At 42.6% G+C, this 20829-nt stretch overlaps 1 protein-coding gene across 1 annotated transcript in view; it reads right to left on the minus strand.

Moving 5' to 3' along the window:
• The window catches only part of LOC128642148 (integrin alpha-M), a 592220-nt gene that overhangs the window by 128949 nt on the left and 442442 nt on the right, over positions 1 to 20829 (minus strand). Inside the window, exon 28 of the mRNA XM_053694828.1 lies at positions 17606 to 17707. Within this exon, the coding sequence (XP_053550803.1) occupies positions 17606 to 17707 (102 nt within the window). The remainder of the gene's footprint in view (positions 1 to 17605; positions 17708 to 20829) is intronic.

Below are 20829 nucleotides of genomic sequence, written 5' to 3' on the forward strand. Positions count from 1 at the left end.
TGATGTCGGTCCGGGCCGCCGATAACTGGCAACATCCCCGCCAGCTGGGGACCGTAGAGGGGAAGGAGGTCCAGGGACTTCGGGATTCGGGAGCTACTTTAACCCTGATAGCTCCCCATTTGGTGCCGGATACAGTACACACGGGCGGATCCGTGGCAGTACGAGGAGCAGGGGGAGCGGTATACCGATTGCCCACTGCTAGAGTGGAGTACAGACCCCCAGTCACCCCAGCAGCGGCCAGTTACCAGCCCCCGGCGCACCGCTATACTACGCGGCCTCCGGCCACGAACTACCCTCAGAGAGCCCGGTTCAATTCGCGGGGCTACTCACAACCTATTCGGTGCTTTGGATGTAAGCGACTAGGGCACAAAAGACCAGAGTGTCCCCTAAACGCAGCAAATCAAGCACAGTCCTGGAGAAGACCCGCCGGCGGAATCCCACATAATCCTCAGCCTGCGGCCCGCTACGTAGAGGCGCCAGAATGCTGGGGCAGCCTACATGAAGCAGACCCCGTGCAAGCTGCCCACCGGAATAACCGGCAGCGGGTTAAAGTGAATGGGAAGGAGGTCAGTGGTCTACGGGATACTGGTGCTACCATGACCTTGCTTCAAGAGAACTTGGTGTCTGAGAAACAGCACACTGGAGACACTATGGCTGTGAGGGTAGCAGGGGGCACTGTGTTCCGCCTACCTGTTGCCAGGGTACATTTGGATTGGGGAGTGGGCGCTAGACTTGTGAATGTGGGGGTCAAGAAGGACTTACCTGCTGATGTTCTCCTTGGAAATGACTTGGCCCCCCTTGTTTCTGCCTATGCTCCCATGGATCCCGCTGATGTTAACCCTGTGACTACCCAAGCCCAGTCCCTCTGGGAAGAGACGCTTCCATGTTTGGGGTGGGGGCAGTACTGAGCCAAGTTGGAGCAGATGGCGGAGAACACCCCGTAGCTTACTTGAGCCGAAAGTTGCCCCGGACATACCCAAGACGATCCGTTGGGATCAGACTGTGTATGCCGGCTTGGTTCTGGGGGAGCATTGTGGCAAACCTAGCCACTTCTGGACTATAACGTAAGAAAGCTTGTCTATAGGCTGTATATTGTGCTATGTAGATGTGACAGACCCTTCTGTCAGCACTGAAAGAGTTAACTGTGTTCAGCTTTAGCCTCAACTATTGTGCACTGTCATTAATGTTATTAATACACAGTCCATTGTTTAATCACCCTCAGAGAGCAAATGCTTAGGTGATAAGAAAAGCCAAATGTATCTTGTGTTTAAATTGTTATCAGCTTAAGCAAGGTAAATCTATTGTATCATGTCAAGGGTGTGTTCCCTTCATCTAATGTACAACATTCTTTCAACCCCCCTTCTGGGGGGGGTCAGACCTGCATAAATACTGGGCATATGAGCCTTAATAAAAGTCATTCTGTTTTAAAACCTGAAAACTGGCTGGGTTGTGAATTGCTGATTCCCTATGCAGGACATTGCTCCCTGGTGTTAACCCTTGGTATCCGGTTGGTACCGTTACAGAGAGTATTGCCTGTTTGAATTCAATGATCTCCTTCTACGGGGTCTATTTCATAGGTTCTCTGTTATCGGTCGTAGAGAGTCATCTCTTACCTCCCTTTTCAGATCGACGATATACTCTTATATATACCATTACCTCTATTGATTCTCGTTTCAGTACTGGTTTGGCTGTCTACTATATGTAGATGAGTGTCCTGGGGTAAGTAAGTCTTATTTTTGTGACACTCTAAGCTATGGTTGGGCACTTTATATAAAGTTCTAAATATATGTGTTTAAACATTTATTTGCCTTGATTCAGGATGTTCAACATTCCTTATTTCAGACAGTCAGTTTCATTATTTGGGATAATGCATATGAATAATTAATTTTTCTTACCTTAAAAATGTGACTTTTTTCCTGTGGGCTGTTAGGCTCGCGGGGGCTGAAAATGCTTCTTTTTATTGCGTCATTTTTGGCGCAAAAATTTTCTTTGTCATTTCCGGCGTCATTCTTGTCGCCGGAAGTTGCGTCATTTTTTTTACTTTTTTTGCGCCAAAAATGTCGGCGTCACCGGATGTGGTGTCATTTTTGGCGCTTACAGCATTTAGGCGCCAAATATTGTGGGCGTCTTTTTTGGCGCCAAAAAATATGGGCGTCATTATTGTCTCCACATTATTTAAGTCTCATTGTTTATTTGCTTCTGGTTGCTAGAAGCTTGTTCATTGGCATTTTTCCCATTCCTGAAACTGTCATTTAAGGAATTTGATCAATTTTGCTTTATATGTTGTTTTTTCTATTACATATTGCAAGATGTCTCAGATTGACCCTGAATCAGAAGATACTTCTGGAAAATCGCTGCCTGATGCTGGATCTACCAAAGTTAAGTGTATTTGTTGTAAACTTGTGGTAACTGTTCCTCCGGCTGTTGTTTGTAATGAATGTCATGACAAACTTGTTAATGCAGATAATATTTCCTTTAGTAATGTTCCATTACCTGTTGCTGTTCCATCAACATCTAATATTCAGGGTGTTCCTGTTAACATAAGAGATTTTGTTTCTAAATCTATTAAGAAGGCTATGTCTGTTATTCCTCCTTCCAGTAAACGTAAAAGGTCTTTTAAAACTTCTCATTTTTCAGATGAGTTTTTAAATGAACATCATCATTCTGATTCTGTTTCTGATAATGATTTTTCTGGTTCAGAGGATTCTGTTTCAGAGGTTGATACTGATAAATCTTCATATTTATTCAAAATGGAATTTATTCGTTCTTTACTTAAAGAAGTCTTAATTGCATTAGAAATAGAGGAATCTGGTCCTCTTGATACTAAATCTAAACGTTTGAATACGGTTTTTAAACCTCTTGTAATTATTCCAGAGGTTTTTCCCGTCCCTGATGCTATTTCTGAAGTAATTTCCAGGGAATGGAATAATTTGGGTAATTCATTTACTACTCCTAAACGGTTTAAGCAATTATATCCTGTGCCATCTGACAGATTAGAGTTTTGGGACAAAATCCCTAAGGTTGATGGGGCTATCTCTACTCTTGCTAAACGTACTACTATTCCTACGGCATATAGTACTTCCTTTAAGGATCCTTTAGATAGGAAAATTGATTCCTTTCTAAGAAAAGCTTACTTATGTTCAGGTAATCTTCTTAGACCTGCTATATCTTTGGCGGATGTTGCTGCAGCCTCAACTTTCTGGTTGGAAGCTTTAGCACAACAAGTAACAGATCATAATACTCATAGCATTGTTAATCTTCTTCAACATGCTAATAACTTTATTTGTGATGCCATCTTTGATATCATTAGGGTTGATGTCAGGTATATGTCTTTAGCTATTTTAGCTAGAAGAGCTTTATGGCTTAAAACTTGGAATGCTGATATGTCTTCTAAGTCAACTTTGCTTTCCCTTTCTTTCCAGGGTAATAAATTGTTTGCTTCACAGTTGGATTCTATTATTTCAACTGTTACTGGGGGGAAAGGAACTTTTTTACCACAGGATAAAAAATATAAAGGTAAATTTAGGTCTGCTAATCGTTTTCGTTCTTTTCGTCACATTAAGGAACAAAAACCTGATCCTTCCCCTACAGGAGCAGTATCAGTTTGGAAACCATCTCCAGTCTGGAATAAATCCAAGCCTTTTAGAAAGCCAAAGTCAGCTCCCAAGTCCACATGAAGGTGCGGCCCTCATTCCAGCCCAGCTGGTAGGGGGCAGATTACGATTTTTCAAAGAAATTTGGATCAATTCGATTCACAATCTTTGGATTCAGAATATTGTTTCACAAGGGTACAGAATAGGCTTCAAGATAAGGCCTCCTGCAAGAAGATTTTTTCTTTCCCGTGTCCCAATAAATCCAGTAAAGGCTCAAGCATTTCTGAAATGTGTTTCAGATCTAGAGTTGGCTGGAGTAATTGTGCCAGTTCCAGTTTTGGAACAGGGGCTGGGGTTTTACTCAAATCTCTTCATTGTACCAAAGAAGGAGAATTCCTTCAGACCAGTTCTGGATTTAAAAATATTGAATCGTTATGTAAGGATACCAGCATTCAAAATGGTAACTATAAGGACTATTCTGCCTTTTGTTCAGCAAGGGCATTATATGTCCACAATAGATTTACAAGATGCATATCTGCATATTCCGATTCATCCAGATCACTATCAGTTTCTGAGATTCTCTTTTCTAGACAAGCATTACCAGTTTGTGGCTCTGCCGTTTGGCCTAGCAACAGCTCCAAGGATTTTTACAAAGGTTCTCGGTGCCCTTCTATCTGTAATCAGAGAACAGGGTATTGTGGTATTTCCTTATTTGGACGATATCTTGGTACTTGCTCAGTCTTTACATTTAGCAGAATCTCATACGAATCGACTTGTGTCGTTTCTTCGAGAACATGGTTGGAGGATCAATTTACCAAAGAGTTTGTTGATTCCTCAGACAAGGGTAACCTTTTTAGGTTTCCAGATAGATTCAGTGTCCATGACTCTGTCGCTGACGGACAAGAGATGTCTGAAATTGGTTTCAGCCTGTCGAAACCTTCAGTCTCAATCATTCCCTTCGGTAGCCTTATGCATGGAAATTCTAGGTCTTATGACTGCTGCATCGGACGCGATCCCCTTTGCTCGTTTTCACATGCGACCTCTTCAGCTCTGTATGCTGAACCAGTGGTGCAGGGATTATACAAAGATATCACAATTAATATCTTTAAAACCGATTGTACGACACTCTCTGACGTGGTGGACAGACCACCATCGTTTAGTTCAGGGGGCTTCTTTTGTTCTCCCGACCTGGACTGTGATCTCAACAGATGCAAGTCTGACAGGTTGGGGAGCTGTATGGGGGTCTCTGACAGCACAAGGGGTTTGGGAATCTCAGGAGGCGAGATTACCAATCAACATTTTGGAACTCCGTGCGATTTTCAGAACTCTTCAGTCGTGGCCTCTTCTAAAGAGAGAATCGTTCATTTGTTTTCAGACGGACAATGTCACAACCGTGGCATATGTCAATCATCAAGGAGGGACTCACAGTCCTCTGGCTATGAAAGAAGTATCTTGAATACTTGTATGGGTGGAATCCAGCTCCTGTTTAATTTCTGTGGTTCATATCCCAGGTATAGACAATTGGGAAGCGGATTATCTCAGCCGCCAAACATTACATCCGGGCGAATGGTCTCTTCACCCAGAGGTATTTCGTCAGATTGTCCAAATGTGGGGACTTCCAGAAATAGATCTGATGGCTTCTCATCTAAACAAGAAACTTCCCAGGTATCTGTCCAGATCCAGGGATCCTCAGGCGGAAGCAGTGGATGCATTGTCACTTCCTTGGAAGTATCATCCTGCCTATATCTTTCCGCCTCTAGTTCTTCTTCCAAGAGTGATTTCCAAGATTCTAAAGGAGCATTCGTTTGTTCTGCTGGTGGCTCCAGCATGGCCTCACAGGTTTTGGTATGCGGATCTTGTCCGGATGGCTACTTGCCAACCGTGGACTCTTCCGTTAAGGCCAGACCTTCTATCGCAAGGTCCTTTTTTCCATCAGGATCTCAAATCCTTAAATTTGAAGGTATGGAGATTGAACGCTTGATTCTCAGTCATAGAGGTTTCTCTGACTCCGTAATTAATACTATGTTACAGGCTCGTAAATCTGTATCTAGAAAGATATATTATCAAGTCTGGAAGGCTTACATTTCTTGGTGTTCTTCTCATCATTTTTCTTGGCATTCTTTTAGAATTCCTAGAATTTTACAGTTTCTTCAGGATGGTTTGGATAAAGGTTTGTCTGCAAGTTCCTTGAAAGGACAAATCTCTGCTCTTTCTGTTCTTTTTCACAGAAAGATTGCTAATCTTCCTGATATTCATTGTTTTGTTCAGGCTCTGGTTCATATAAAACCTGTCATTAAGTCAATTTCTCCTCCTTGGAGTTTGAATTTGGTTCTGGGGGCTCTTCAAGCTCCTCCGTTTGAACCTATGCATTCGCTGGATATTAAATTACTTTCTTGGAAAGTTTTGTTTCTTTTGGCCATCTCTTCTGCTAGAAGAGTTTCTGAATTATCTGCTCTTTCTTGTGAGTCTCCTTTTCTGATTTTTCATCAGGATAAGGCGGTGTTGCGAACTTCATTTACATTTTTACCTAAGGTTGTGAATTCTAACAACATTAGTAGAGAAATTGTGGTTCCTTCATTGTGTCCTAATCCTAAGAACTCTAAGGAAAGATCGTTGCATTCTTTGGATGTAGTTAGAGCTTTGAAATATTATGTTGAAGCTACTAAAGATTTCCGAAAGACTTCTAGTCTATTTGTTATCTTTTCTGGTTCTAGGAAAGGTCAGAAGGCTTCTGCCATTTCTTTGGCATCTTGGTTAAAGTCTTTGATTCATCATGCTTATGTAGAGTCGGGTAGAACTCCGCCTCAAAGGATTACAGCTCATTCGACTAGGTCAGTCTCTACTTCCTGGGCATTTAGGAATGAAGCTTCGATTGATCAGATTTGCAAAGCAGCAACTTGGTCTTCTTTGCATACTTTTACTAAATTCTATAATTTTGATGTGTTTTCTTCTTCTGAAGCAGTCTTTGGTAGAAAAGTACTTCAGGCAGCTGTTTCAGTTTGATTCTTCTGCTTATAATTTCAGTTTTTTTCATTATATGATTTAAACTTTGTTTTGGGGTGTGGATTATTTTTCAGCGGAATTGGCTGTCTTTATTTTATCCCTCCCTCTCTAGTGACTCTTGCGTGGAAGATCCACATCTTGGGTATTCATTATCCCATACGTCACTAGCTCATGGACTCTTGCTAATTACATGAAAGAAAACATAATTTATGTAAGAACTTACCTGATAAATTCATTTCTTTCATATTAGCAAGAGTCCATGAGGCCCACCCTTTTTGAGGTGGTTATGATTTTTTTGTATAAAGCACAATTATTCCAATTCCTTAATTTTTATGCTTTCGCACTTTTTTCTTATCACCCCACTTCTTGGCTGTTCGTTAAACTGATTTGTGGGTGTGGTGAGGGGTGTATTTGTAGGCATTTTGAGGTTTGGGAAACTTTGCCCCTCCTGGTAGGAATGTATATCCTATACGTCACTAGCTCATGGACTCTTGCTAATATGAAAGAAATGAATTTATCAGGTAAGTTCTTACATAAATTATGTTATATATATGTGTGTGTGTGTATATATATATATATATATATATATATATATATATATGTGTGTGTGCGTGTATATGTACAGTATATATATATATATATATAACAAACCAATGGTGAAGTCTCAGGATTTTGCAAAAAATGACAAATTTAATTGACGTTTCGGGGATGCTTCTGCCCTTTTTCAGAACAAAGAAACAGTGTAAATCTCCCTCTTAGTGCAAAACATTAACATTCATTACCTCAACCCTTGTAAAAGGCGCCAAACAATTTCAAACAAATCCAGCTCAGATCATCAAAACAGAAGTAGAAAAACAAACCACTTTCGGTCCGGCGTTATAAAACACAAAAGAATCATCAATATATAACCTAAATAAAGAACATCTATGCCCTAATTGCTGTGTTAAAGAAATAAAATAAATGCAGAGAAACCAGAGCGGGTACTAACCATTGTCCTGGATGTGATGTCACCATTCTAAGCGGGAAGTGGGGCTTTCTAAACATATATATGTGTCACAGGATCTTCAGCTCCCAACCGGAAGTGGGGCATAACTTGTGAACTGAATATGTGTGACAAAATAACCGGTTTCAAACCGGAAATCGGCATAATGAAAACAAAGAATGTTTCCAACTACATAACCGGTGTTCTAAATTAAGTTGTCTACCGTGTAGGAATGTGACTACTGCGTCACTTCCGGTGACTTTATTCAGCTGCTGGAGGTTTGTGGCGCTCACTGCTCATGCGCTAGAGGGCCAGCCTCCTACAAACAGCTGTTTAAGGCAGAATAGGTGACAACTTATTTTAGAACACCGGCACCCAGTGGTTTCTGTCAGGTTTTTTTATCGTTTAGATTTGTTGTTTGGGAACTGTTTTGATATTGGCGACACTGACAGGAAGTCTTTAACTTGTTATAACCGTTATGAAGAAGGTTATACAATGTACCAGCAACAAGTATGTGATGGAGCGTGGATGTGAATGGTTAGAAATTGAATTGTTGCTGTAGTTTGTAATATGCAAGTTCTCTCATAAACAGTGGGCCTCTTGCGCATTAGCAGTGAGTGCCACAAACCTCCAGCAGCTGTTTACACGTCACCGGAAGTGACAAGGTCGTCACATTCCTATGGTAGACAACTTAATTTAAGACACCGGTTCCCAATCAGAAGTGGGGCATAATATGGGCCACGTTATAAATACAGTGCCTCCTTTACCGTTTGCTCAAATTGGAAACATAAGTGATAAGTGTGTCCTTACATGAATAAGTGTGTAGCAGCACTTTAACATATAGTCAACTTATGAACTTAAATTAATTGGGTGTGTGTGTAACACTACAACATAGCAAACAACAAATGCACCAATATGTACAATATACCTGTGCAGATATAATATAAAAATATAAACAATATATATACACTTAAGTACTGTTTCACTGGCTATGGTCTACAATCAACTGTTACAAGTCCAAAATCTGAAAATTATCTCACATACATAGGACAGTAAAAAAAAGAGAACAAAAGAATCACCCGTACAACTAACATTAGAGGCTGCTACAAGTGCCTGAATTGCACTACCTGCAATGGCTTAATAGCCACAAAGAAGTTTAACCATCCACATAATAACAAGAAATACACCATCCTGCATTCCATCATGTGCACCACAGAATATGTGGTTTACATGCTGTTTTGCCCATGTGGAAAACACTATGTTGGGAAGATGCAGGGGACGCTACGGGAACACATAGCGATGGGTGCTGATGGGTTGTGGGGTAGCGGGAGTATTTTCAGAATTTGAGAGTGTTGCAGGTGTTTTGGGGTCTTTGGACACTGAACACGTGCATTTTCACCCCTGAGGTGGGTTCCACCCAGGATTCTATTGACCCTGGTGTGGTACCTTGGTATCCGGAAAAACGGATACTCTCTACCATAACCCCCTCTGATTAAACAGTGCGGCCCTGCACTATCACTATGAGATTAAGTGACCGCAATATGACTGGTATTAATACATAGGTTATCTGACTATAGAGTTCACTTACTGTACAGTCACCCTAGCTTGACCTAAACTAATATTCAACATTCTGTATTAAGCAACATGTGTCACAATCTAGTTTGTTATTAACTGTTTGTTGGATAGATATGTTATCTAAGACTATGTTTCTTTTGTTCTCTTTTATTACTGTCCTGTGTATGTGAGATAATTTTCAGATTTTGGACTTGTAACAGTTGATTGTAGACCATAGCCAGTGAAACAGTATATTGTTTATATTTTTATGTTATATCTGCACAGGTATATTGTACATATTGGTGCATTTGTTGTTTGCTATGTTGTAGTGTTACACACACACCCTATTAATTTAAGTTCATAAGTTGACTATATGTTAAAGTGCTGCTACACACTTATTCATGTAAGGACACACTTATCACGTATGTTTCCAATTTGAGCAAACGGTAAAGGAGGCACTGTATTTATAACGTGGCCCATATTATGCCCCACTTCCGGGTGGGAACCGGTGTTCTGTCGAGAACTCCAATTGCTCGAAAACTCCAATCTGACGTCACTTCCGGTAAGTCTTCTATGTTAATATCTGTTTTGCCTCTGGGGTGCACCACCGATCTCTGGCATACACCCCAAGTAAACCTTGGGGAATGAGGTTTACAATGGGGGGCTTTGCCCCCCAGGCAGAAGCAAAAAACATAGTGTAGATAGGCGATTACAGTGCCTGATGGGTTGTGAGTCCTGTCACTCACTGGATACAGACCAATCAGATGTATGGATTCACCGGAAGTGACGTCAGATTGGAATTTTCGATGTATTGGAGTTCTCGATAGAACACCGGTTATGTAGTTGCACACATTCTTTGTTTTCATTATGCACCATTTCCGGTTGGGAACTGGTTATTTCTTTCTAATGACACGGTGAGTCCACGGATCATCTAATTACTATTGGCAATATCACTCCTGCCCAGCAGGAGGCAGCAAAGAGCACCACAGCAAAGCTTTGCCTACATTAAGAGCAAGGAGGTGGTAAAGTTTAGGTGCTTGGAAGAAGATTCTTCAAGCAAGATTTTGTTATTTTTCAGCAATGCAAGTTTGTTCTGCTTTGTCCTGGGGTGTAGCCGTAGTCCATGTCAGTCTCCTCAGTAGAGCATTGGTGGCTTTTAAGCAATGGCAACTTGTGGGGTACAATCCTCACTGCGCCTCCCATGTATTTAATGCTGCCCTAACATTAAAAGCCTAAGAAAGATTACTCAGTCTTTGTTTATTCTTCCACAGGTCCATGTGAGGAATCGTGCCTCTCAAACCTAGTGAGCTGCCTTGCTGCCTGGCAGATTTCTGGAGGTAAGTGCAGATTTTATTTTCTGGACGTATGCAGGAAAATATGGCACTTTATTACCATTATGGGACACTAGACATTCTCTTATATAATGAGGGAATAATATTAAACAAAGGCAGTAATGGCAGGCATTGGGGGCGAGGAGATAGAGGCTCATATATGGTGTGGTTTTCACTTCTCCCGGCGGCTTGTCTTTAGAATACATTTTGCCGACCGGGAGGTTAATTTTGATACGCCCATGATGGGCGGGGCTAGCTGAGGCGGCAATTTGCTGTTGCGCTCCTTTTCCCCTTCACTTCCTGTGATTCGGAGGAGTGTCAGCGTTATTACAGCATTGTTTGTGTACCGGACTGCTTTTCACTGTGCTACGAGTTGAGTCCGTATTTCTTCTAACTAGGGATATACTATCCGGTGTCAGCAGGGCAGGTAGGAACCTTAGCAAGGCTAAGCTGATCTGTAGAGGATGTCCGGAGTGTCTGTGAAAGGTTATCTATTTTTTTGCTGCAAAAATAAAAAAAAGTTACGTTTAAAATTTAAAGAGACAGTAATGTTTTTTTGTGTATTAATTTCTATCTAAAATATAAGTTTATTTCATTATAATTTGTTCCATTGTGAGTTAAGATGGGCCCAGAGGCCCTGCAAAATGTCACTTGTTCTTTATGTTTTGATGCTAATGTGGAACCACCAATCCCTTTCTTTTCCTCGTGTATTGAGAGAACTTTGCAATACATGGATAGACTTATTTCTGAGCCAACATTGTCTAAGGTGGATGCTGTTCAGGGGTCTACTGACAATGTTCAAGATATGCCGCAGCTTTCTCCTCAAGTGTCCCAAATTTTATCATCCACACATACAGTGCCCTGCACTTCCTATCACGCTCCTCCTGGAGTTACTTTGCAAGACATCGCTGCCCTCATGTCTTCTGCGGTATCTGATGCATTGTCTGCTTTTCCCATGCTCCAGGGAAAGCACAAGAGGAAATGTAAAGAATCAGTTAGTAAGGTTTCTGACGCAGTCGTGGCTATTCCGAATGTTCCCTCCCAGAAGTCTGAGGAGGAAGATACTTCGGTAGCATCTGAGGGTGAAATCTCAGACTCAGACAGTGTAATTCCTTCTTCTGATGCTGAAGTTGTATCATTCAGATTTAAGCTAGAACACCTCTGTTTGTTACTTAAGGAGGTTTTGGCTACCTTGGACGACGCCGACACTGCGTTTGTAGTCAATCCTAAGAGGCTGAACAAGTATTTTGATGTACCTTCCATGGTGGAGGTTTTCCCTGTACCAGATAGGGCTACAGAGATCATTGGAATGTGAGAGACCGGGTATTCCTTTTTCCCCATCCCCTATCTTTAAAAAGATGATTCCTATTGCTGACTCCATCAAGGAGTCTTGGCAGATGGTCCCCAAGGTGGAAGGGGCAATTTCCACCTTAGCTAAGAGAACCACTATTCCCATAGAGGATAGTTTTTCCTTTAAGGATCCTATTAATAAGTTGGAGGGATTGCTCAAAAAGATGTATTTTCACCAGGGGTTACAATGGCAACTTGCAGTGTGTATTGCTACTGTCACTAGTGTGGCAGAGTACTGGTTTGATGCATTGTCTGATTCTTTGCGGACAGACACTCCCCTTGACGAGATCCAGGATAGGATCAAGGCCCTTAAGTTGGCCAATTCCTTTATTACAGATGCTTCCCTACAGGTTGTTAAGCTAGGAGCTAAAATTTCTGGGTTTGCCGTTCTGGCCAGCAGAGCCTTATGGTTGAAATCATGGTCTGCGGACCTGTCGTCTAAGTCTAAGCTTTTGGTGATTCTCTACAAGGGTAAGACCTTGTTTGGGCCGGGCCTGGCTGAAATTTTTTCTGACATTACGGGAGGAAAGGGTCATTTCCTCCCTAGGATAAGAGGAATAAGCAGAAGAGACGTCAGAGTAATTTTTGTTCCTTTCGAAACTTCAAGGGTAAGCCTTCCTCTCCCTTCTTCAAAGCAGGAACAGTCCAAGCCTTCCTGGAGGTCCAACCAGTCTTGGAACAAGGGAAAGCAATCTAAGAAGCCAGCTACTGACTCAAAGTCAGCATGAAGGGTCTGCCCCCAATCCGGGATCGGGTCTTGTGGGGGGCAGACTTTCCTTCTTTGCTCAGGCGTGAGTTTAGGATGTTCAGGATCCCTGGGCGGTGGACATCATGTCCCAGGGATACAAACTAGAGTTCAAGACCTTTCCTCCCAGGGGCAGGTTTCTGCTCTCAAGATTATCTGTAGACCAGATAAAAAGAGAGGTGTTCTTACACTGTGTTCGAGACCTTTTCTACCTGGGGGTGATAGTTCCTGTTCCAATGCAGGAACAGGGTCTGGGCTTTTACTCCAATCTGTTTGTGGTTCCCAAAAAGAGGGGACTTTCAGACCAATTCTAGACCTCAAAAGTCTAAACAAGTTCCTCAGAGTACCGTCCTTCAAGATGGAAACTATTCGTTCGATTCTTCCCTTGGTTCAAGAGGATCAATTTATGACAACAGTAGATTTAAAGGATGCGTACTTTCATGTTCCCAAACACAGGGACCACCAAGTTTCTGAGGTCCGCATTTTTAGACAAACACTTTCAGTTTGTGGCTCTTCCATTAAGCCGTGCCACAGCTCCCAGAATTTTTTCAAAAGTCCTGGGATCCCTGTTGGCGGTGTTCCGGTTGAGGGGCATTGCGGTGTCACCTTTTATGGACGACATTCTGGTTCAGGCGCCATCTTTTCAACAAGCGAACTCCCACACGGAGATGTTGTTATCCTTCCTGCGCTCTCACAGATGGAAGGTGAAGTTGGGAAAGAGTTCCTTAATTCCAACTACAAGGGTAGTGTTCTTGGGAACCATAATAGATTTCCTATCGATGAAAATATTTCTGACAGAGGTCAGAAAATCAAAGATCTTCAATTCTTGTCTGGCGCTTCAGTCTTCTCCTCGGCCGTCAGTGGCTCAATGTATGGAGGTGATCGGTCTGATGGTAGCTGCCATGGACATCATTCCGTTTGCCTGTTTCCACCTCAGACCTCTGCAGTTATGCATGCTCCCAGGGGCAGGTTTCTGCTCTCAAGATTATCTGTAGACCAGATAAAAAGAGAGGTGTTCTTACACTGTGTTCGAGACCTTTTCTACCTGGGGGTGATAGTTCCTGTTCCAATGCAGGAACAGGGTCTGGGCTTTTACTCCAATCTGTTTGTGGTTCCCAAAAAGAGGGGACTTTCAGACCAATTCTAGACCTCAAAAGTCTAAACAAGTTCCTCAGAGTACCGTCCTTCAAGATGGAAACTATTCGTTCGATTCTTCCCTTGGTTCAAGAGGATCAATTTATGACAACAGTAGATTTAAAGGATGCGTACTTTCATGTTCCCAAACACAGGGACCACCAAGTTTCTGAGGTCCGCATTTTTAGACAAACACTTTCAGTTTGTGGCTCTTCCATTAAGCCGTGCCACAGCTCCCAGAATTTTTTCAAAAGTCCTGGGATCCCTGTTGGCGGTGTTCCGGTTGAGGGGCATTGCGGTGTCACCTTTTATGGACGACATTCTGGTTCAGGCGCCATCTTTTCAACAAGCGAACTCCCACACGGAGATGTTGTTATCCTTCCTGCGCTCTCACAGATGGAAGGTGAAGTTGGGAAAGAGTTCCTTAATTCCAACTACAAGGGTAGTGTTCTTGGGAACCATAATAGATTTCCTATCGATGAAAATATTTCTGACAGAGGTCAGAAAATCAAAGATCTTCAATTCTTGTCTGGCGCTTCAGTCTTCTCCTCGGCCGTCAGTGGCTCAATGTATGGAGGTGATCGGTCTGATGGTAGCTGCCATGGACATCATTCCGTTTGCCTGTTTCCACCTCAGACCTCTGCAGTTATGCATGCTCAGACAGTGAAATGGGGATTATGTGGATCTGTCTCCGCGATTACATCTGGATCAGGCGACAAGTGATTCTCTTCTTTGGTGGTTGTCCCAGGAACATCTCTCCCAGGGAACCTGCTTCCGCAGACCCACCTGGGTGATTGTGACAATGGACACCAGCCTGCTGGGATGGGGAGCAGTCTGGGGCTCACTAAAGGCTCAGGGGACATGGACTCAGGAGGAGTCTGTTCTCCCCATAAACTTTCTGGAGCTGAGGGCAATCTTCAATGCTCTTCTAGCCTGGCCTCAGTTAGCTTCAGCCCGGTTTATCAGGTTCCAGTCGGACAACATAACTTCAGTGGCTTACATCAACCATCAGGGAGGAACTTGGAGTTCCTTGGCTATGACAGAGGTAGCCAAAATTATTCAGTGGGCGGAGACACACAACTGCTGTCTATCTGCGATCCACATTCCAGGAGTGGACAATTGGGAAGCGGATTTTCTGAGCAGACAGACCTTTCACCCGTGGGAGTGGGAACTCCATCCGGAAGTGTTTTTCAGCTTGATTCTCAAATGGGGTCAACCGGAGCTGGATCTCAGGGCATCTCGTCAGATTGCCAAGCTCCCGAGGTATGGATCGAGGTCGAGGGATCCTCAGACTGTACTGATAGATGCTCTGGCGGTCCCTTGGTATTTCATTCTAGCATACCTATTTCCTCCGTTCACTCTCCTTCCTCGGGTCATTGCTCGAATCAAACAGGAGAGGGCGTCGGTGATCCTCATTGCACCGGCGTGGCCTCGCAGAATATGGTATGCAGACCTAGTGGAGATGTCATCTCTTCCACCTTGGAGACTTCCGCTGAGGAAAGACCTTCTACTTCAAGGGCCCTTCCTTCATCCAAATCTCATTTCTCTGAAACTGACTGCTTGGAGATTGAACACTTAATCTTATCTAAGCAGGGATTTTCTGGGTCTGTCATTGAGACCATGATTCAGGCTTGTAAGCCTGTTACCAGGAAGATTTACTACAAGATATTGTGTAAATATCTGTATTGGTGTGAATCCAGAGGCTACTCTTGGAGTAGAGTTCGGATTCCCAGGAATTCTGGCCTTTCGCTAAGGAGGTTTGGAGAAGGGATTATCGGCCAGTTCCTTGAAAGGTCAAATATCTGCCTTGTCTATTTTGTTACATAAACATCTGGCGGATGTACCAGACGTGCAATCGTTCTGTCAGGCCTTGTTCAGAATCAGGCCTGTGTTTAAACCGGTTACTCCTCCCTGGAGTCTTAACCTTGTTCTTAAAGTTCTTCAGCAGGCTCCGTTTGAGCCTATGCATTCCTTAGATATTACATTGTTATCTTGGAAGGTTTTGTTTCTTGTTGCTATTTTGTCTGCTCGTAGAGTCTCAGAGCTCTCGGCTTTGCAGTTTGAATCTCCTTACCTTATTTTTCATTTGGATAAGGTAGTTTTGCGTACTAAGTTAGGGTTTCTCTCTAAAGTGGTTTCGGATAGGAACATTAATCAGGAGATTGTTGTTCCTCCTTTATGTCCTAACACATCTTCTCATAAAGAACGTCTGCTGCACAACCTAGACGTGGTGCATGCGTTAAAGTTCTATTTATAGCCAACTAAGGATTTTCGCCAGTCTTCTGCTCTGTTTGTGGTTTTCTCTGGGAAACGTAAGGGGCAGAAAGCTACGGCTACTTCTCTTTCTTTGTAGCTGAGGAGTATCATTCCCTTGGCCTATGAAACTGCTGGACAGCAGCCTCCTGAGAGGGTCACGGCTCATTCTACGAGGGCTGTTTCCTCGTCCTGGGCATTCAAAAATGAAGCTTCTGTGGAACAGATTTGCAAGGCTGCAACTTGGTCCTCTCTTTAGACTTTTTCAAAATTGTATAAATTTGATACTTTTGCCTCGGCTGAGGCTTCTTTTGGGAGAAAGGTTCTTCAAGCAGCGGTGCCTTCTGTTTAGGTTCCTGTCTTGTCCCTCCCTTATCATCTGCGTCCTCTAGCTTGGGTATTGATTCCCAATAGTAATTAGATGATCCGTGGACTCACCGTGTCATTAGAAAGAAAACAAAATGTATGCTTACCTGTTTCTGTTTCTTAAGACAGGTTTTTGTCACGTTATAAACCTCAGGCACCTCTGCACCTTGTTTCTTCCTTTCTCTCCTTTACTTCAGTCGAATGACTGGTGTTGGAGGGAAGAGAGGTGATATTTAGCAGCTTTGCTGTGGTGCTCTTTGCCACCTCCTGCTGGGCAGGAGTGATATTCCCAATAGTAATTAGATGATCCGTGGACTCACTGTGTCAAGAAATAAATACATTTATCAGGTAAGCATAAATTTTGTTTTTGTCACACATATTCAGTACACAAGTTATGCCCCACTTCCGGTTGGGAGCTGGAGATCCTGTGACACATATATATGTTTAGAAAGCCCCACTTCCGGTTTAGAATGGTGACGTCACATCCAGGACAATGGTTAGTACCCAGTCTGGTTTCTATGCATTTATTTTGTTCGTTAAGTGTTTGACATGTGGTTTCTTTAACACAGTTAGCAATTAGGACATAGATGTTCTTTATTTAGGTTATATATTGTTTGATGATTTTTTTTGTGTTTTGTAACGCCGGACCGGAAGTGGTTTGTTTTTCTACTTCCGATTTGACGATCTGAGCTGGATTTGTTTGAAATTGTTTGGCGCCTTTTACAAGGGTTGAGGTAATGAATGTTAATGTTTTGCACTGAGTGAGATTTACACTGTTTCTTTGTTCTGAAGAAGGGGAGAAGCATCCCCGAAACGTCAATTCAATTTGTCATTTTTTGCAAAATCCTGAGACTTCACTATTGGTTTGTTCTGTGTATTTTTGGAGTGTAAGTTCAGGTGGTTGACCCTGGAGGGTGGATTCGTATGTTGAGTATATGTATGTGTGTATATATATATATATATATATATATATATAATCGAGCCCTTCACTAGAGGGTTCAGACTTAGGTTCTTAGGGTGTCAGACTCTCAATGACTCATAGCCAGGTAGAAAATTACAGGGATATGGGACAACCCAGGTGATTAGACTGAGATAGGCAGGAACAGGAGGAACAGGCCAGCACAAGTAGCTTTAAGATAGGTGGACATGGGGCTCAGGAAGGAAGACAGACACTTGGAGAGGTTAGATAAGTAAATACACCCTGCTGCTGATAGGTCCAGCCATCTAGGTATACACATGGTCATGGAGCGCTGTCTGATTTGATGAGGCCAAGGATACATCGATTTTATATTACCTGAGACTTTAAAAAGCGTTCGTTCTGCTCCAGAATGTGATAAGTGTCCTTGTCATACGATATCTTCGCTGTGCTCTGGAGGGAAACCTTCTGATGCTCCATCTGTGTCCAGGGAGAGAAAAATCATTATTTGTAAAGTGAGAAAGGATTGCTCAGCTAAGTAGTATGCCAGATCTATTAACTGTATCAGGTAAACACCTGTGTAGACACTGATCAGCAGCTGTATTTCAGGGTCGTGACAATCCTAAAAAAAAATAGGGTTAAAGGGACAGTCAACACCAGAAATTTTGTTGTTTAAAATGAAAGATAATTCCTTTATTACCCATTCACCAGTTTTGTATAACCATCACAGTTATAATAATACATGTTTTACCTCTGTAATTACCTTGTATCTAAGCTTCTGCTGACTGCCCCTTTATTTTATTTCTTTTGACAGACTTGCAGTGCTCACTCCTAGGTCACTTCACGTGCATGAGCTCAATGTTATCTATATAAAACACATGAACTAATGCCCTCTAGTGGTCAAAATGCATTCAGATTAGAGGCAGTCTTCAAGGTCTAAGAAATTAGCATATGCACCTCCTAGGTTTAGCTTTCAACTAAGAATACCAAGAGAACAAAGCAAAACTGGTGATAAAAGTAAACTGGGAAGTTGTTTAAAATGACATGCCCTATTTAAATCATGAAAGTTTTTTTTGGACTTGACTGTCCCTTTAACGTGTAAAGAGAGGCAGCAGATAGAGTACACAAGAGTGTAGCATGTGGCACTGACCATAAGCGCGCTGGTATGTGAGCACCTGAGAGACTTAGTGTAGAGTGAGTGTCAAGGCTTGAGGGGGTGTAGGATGGGGCACTGACCACGAGAGCTTTGGTTGGTCATCACCTGAGAGACTTAGTGTAAAGTGAGTGCCCATGCTTGAGGGGGTGTAGAATGTGGCACTGACCATAAGTGCGCTGGTTGGTCAGCACCTGAGAGACTTAGTGTAGAGTGAGTGCCCATGCTTGAGGGGGTGTAGGATGTGGCACTGACCATAAGTGCGCTGGTTGGTCAGCACCTGAGAGACTTAGTGTAGAGTGAGTGCCCAGGCTTGAGGGGTTAGAGGATATGTCACTGACCATGAGAGCGCTGGTTGGTCAGCACCTGAGAGACTTAGTGTAGAGCACTGGTTTTCAAACCTGTCCTCATGCCTCTCTAACAGGTCACATTTTGTGGATATCTGAACTGGAGCACAGGTGAAATAATCCACTGATTAGTAAACATGGTTATTTTACCTGTTCTCATCCAAGGTAATCCTGAAAACCTAGACTGTTGGGGAGGCCTGAGAACAGGTTTAAACACCAGTGGTGTAGAATGAGTGCCCAGGCTTGAGGGGGTGTAGAATGTTACACTGACCATGAGAGCACTGGTTGGTCAGCACCTGAGAGACTTAGCGTAGAGTGAGTGCCCAGGCTTGAGGGGGTGTAGGATGTGGCACTGACCATGATCACACTGGTTGGTCAGCACTTGAGAGACTAAGTGTTGAGTGAGTGCCCTGAGTGCCCAGGCTTGAGGGGGTGTAGGATGTGGCACTGACCATGAGATCTTTGGTTGGTCAGCACCTGAGAGACTAAGTGTAGAGTGAGTGCCCAGGCTTGAGGGGGTGTAGGATGTGGCACTGACCATGATAGCACTGGTTGGTAGCACCTGAGAGACTAAGTGTAGAGTGAGTGCCCAGGCTTGAGGAGGTGTAGGATGTTGCACTGACCATGAGAGCACTGGTTGGTCAGCAGCTGAGAGACTTTAGTGTAGAGTGAGTGCCCAGGCTTGATGGGGTGGAGGATGTGGCACTGACCATGAGAGCACTGGTTGGTCAGCACCTGAGAGACTTAGTGTAGAGTGAGTGCCCTGGCTTGAGGGGTAGAAGATGTATACATAGATTTAGCAGTGAGTCTTATGGAGCATGAAAGAAAAAGAGGTATAGGGTGTGGAGTTATGCAGATCACACCTCTTAATTATTTTATCTACTCGATTTCTGCGCCATACATACTGCTGTATTACCTACACACCTCCTACTTTATCTGGGTGGAATAATACACTTTGTTATACTGAGCAGAACATAACAAATATATATATATATACAGGTAGCCCTCAGTTTACGCCGGGGTTAGGCTCCAGGAGTAATAGTTGTAAATCGAAACCGTTGTAAATTGAAACCCTGTTTATAATGTAAGTCAATGGGAAGTGAGGGAGTTAGGTTCCAGGCCCCTCTCAAAATTGTCATAAGTAACACCTAATACAAGTTTGAAATGAAGACTTTAAATGCTAAACAGCATTATAAACCTATTAATATAGATTGTATCATCATCAAACTAAGTTTAATGAACAAAAACATTTGCTAAGCAGCACCTAATAAAATAATTACACAACAGATTGCATCATCATCAAACTAAGTTTAATGAACAAAAACTTTTTTTACTTGCATTTTTCTGCAATCAGTTCTCTGCATTGTAAGGATGTTAGATAATATTGGGTCTGCACCTATTCTATGCATTTCAATCTGCAGTGATTAATAGGCAGTTAGGCACCCTCATCTCAAGCAGCTGGACAGGAAGATAATAGGGAAGTGCCTGCTAGAGCTTGTTGCTCGATAGGTCTTGTCTGATCTGTGTACACAGATCAATTTCAGGCTGTTAAACTAGCTTATAACTTTGCTGAAACACAAGCGGACAGCTCCACCTACTGGCTATTTTAATTAGTGCACTGATTTTTAATGCATTTCAATAGCAGTCCTATGACTGAAAAAAAAGGTTGTTATTCTGAAACGGTGCAAATTGAACTGGCGTAAACCGAGGGCCACTTGTATGTATGTGTGTATGTATGTATGTATGTGTGTATGTATGTGTATATATATATATATATATATATATATATATATATATATACATACACACTGAAAACTGTATTTAAAGTGAATGTAAATTTTGATGCAAAAGTGCCCGTTTTTTAAAAATTTGATTAAAAACAGGGGCACTTTAAGTCATCAAAATTTACATTTCACTCATGTTGTGAAAATATACTTACCTTTTAATCTTGACAGCCACTCCAGCTTCCTCCGCCCGTCGCAAAGCCTTTTTTCTGGATCTAAAATGAAGAATTCGGCTTCCTCCAATCACGGCGTTGAATCAGACACTGATTCCCCGGGGGGGGGGAAGCCGTGATTGGAGGATGACCTATCCATCGTTTT

This window comes from Bombina bombina, chromosome 11, assembly GCF_027579735.1.
Source record: "Bombina bombina isolate aBomBom1 chromosome 11, aBomBom1.pri, whole genome shotgun sequence".
NCBI lineage: Eukaryota > Metazoa > Chordata > Amphibia > Anura > Bombinatoridae > Bombina > Bombina bombina.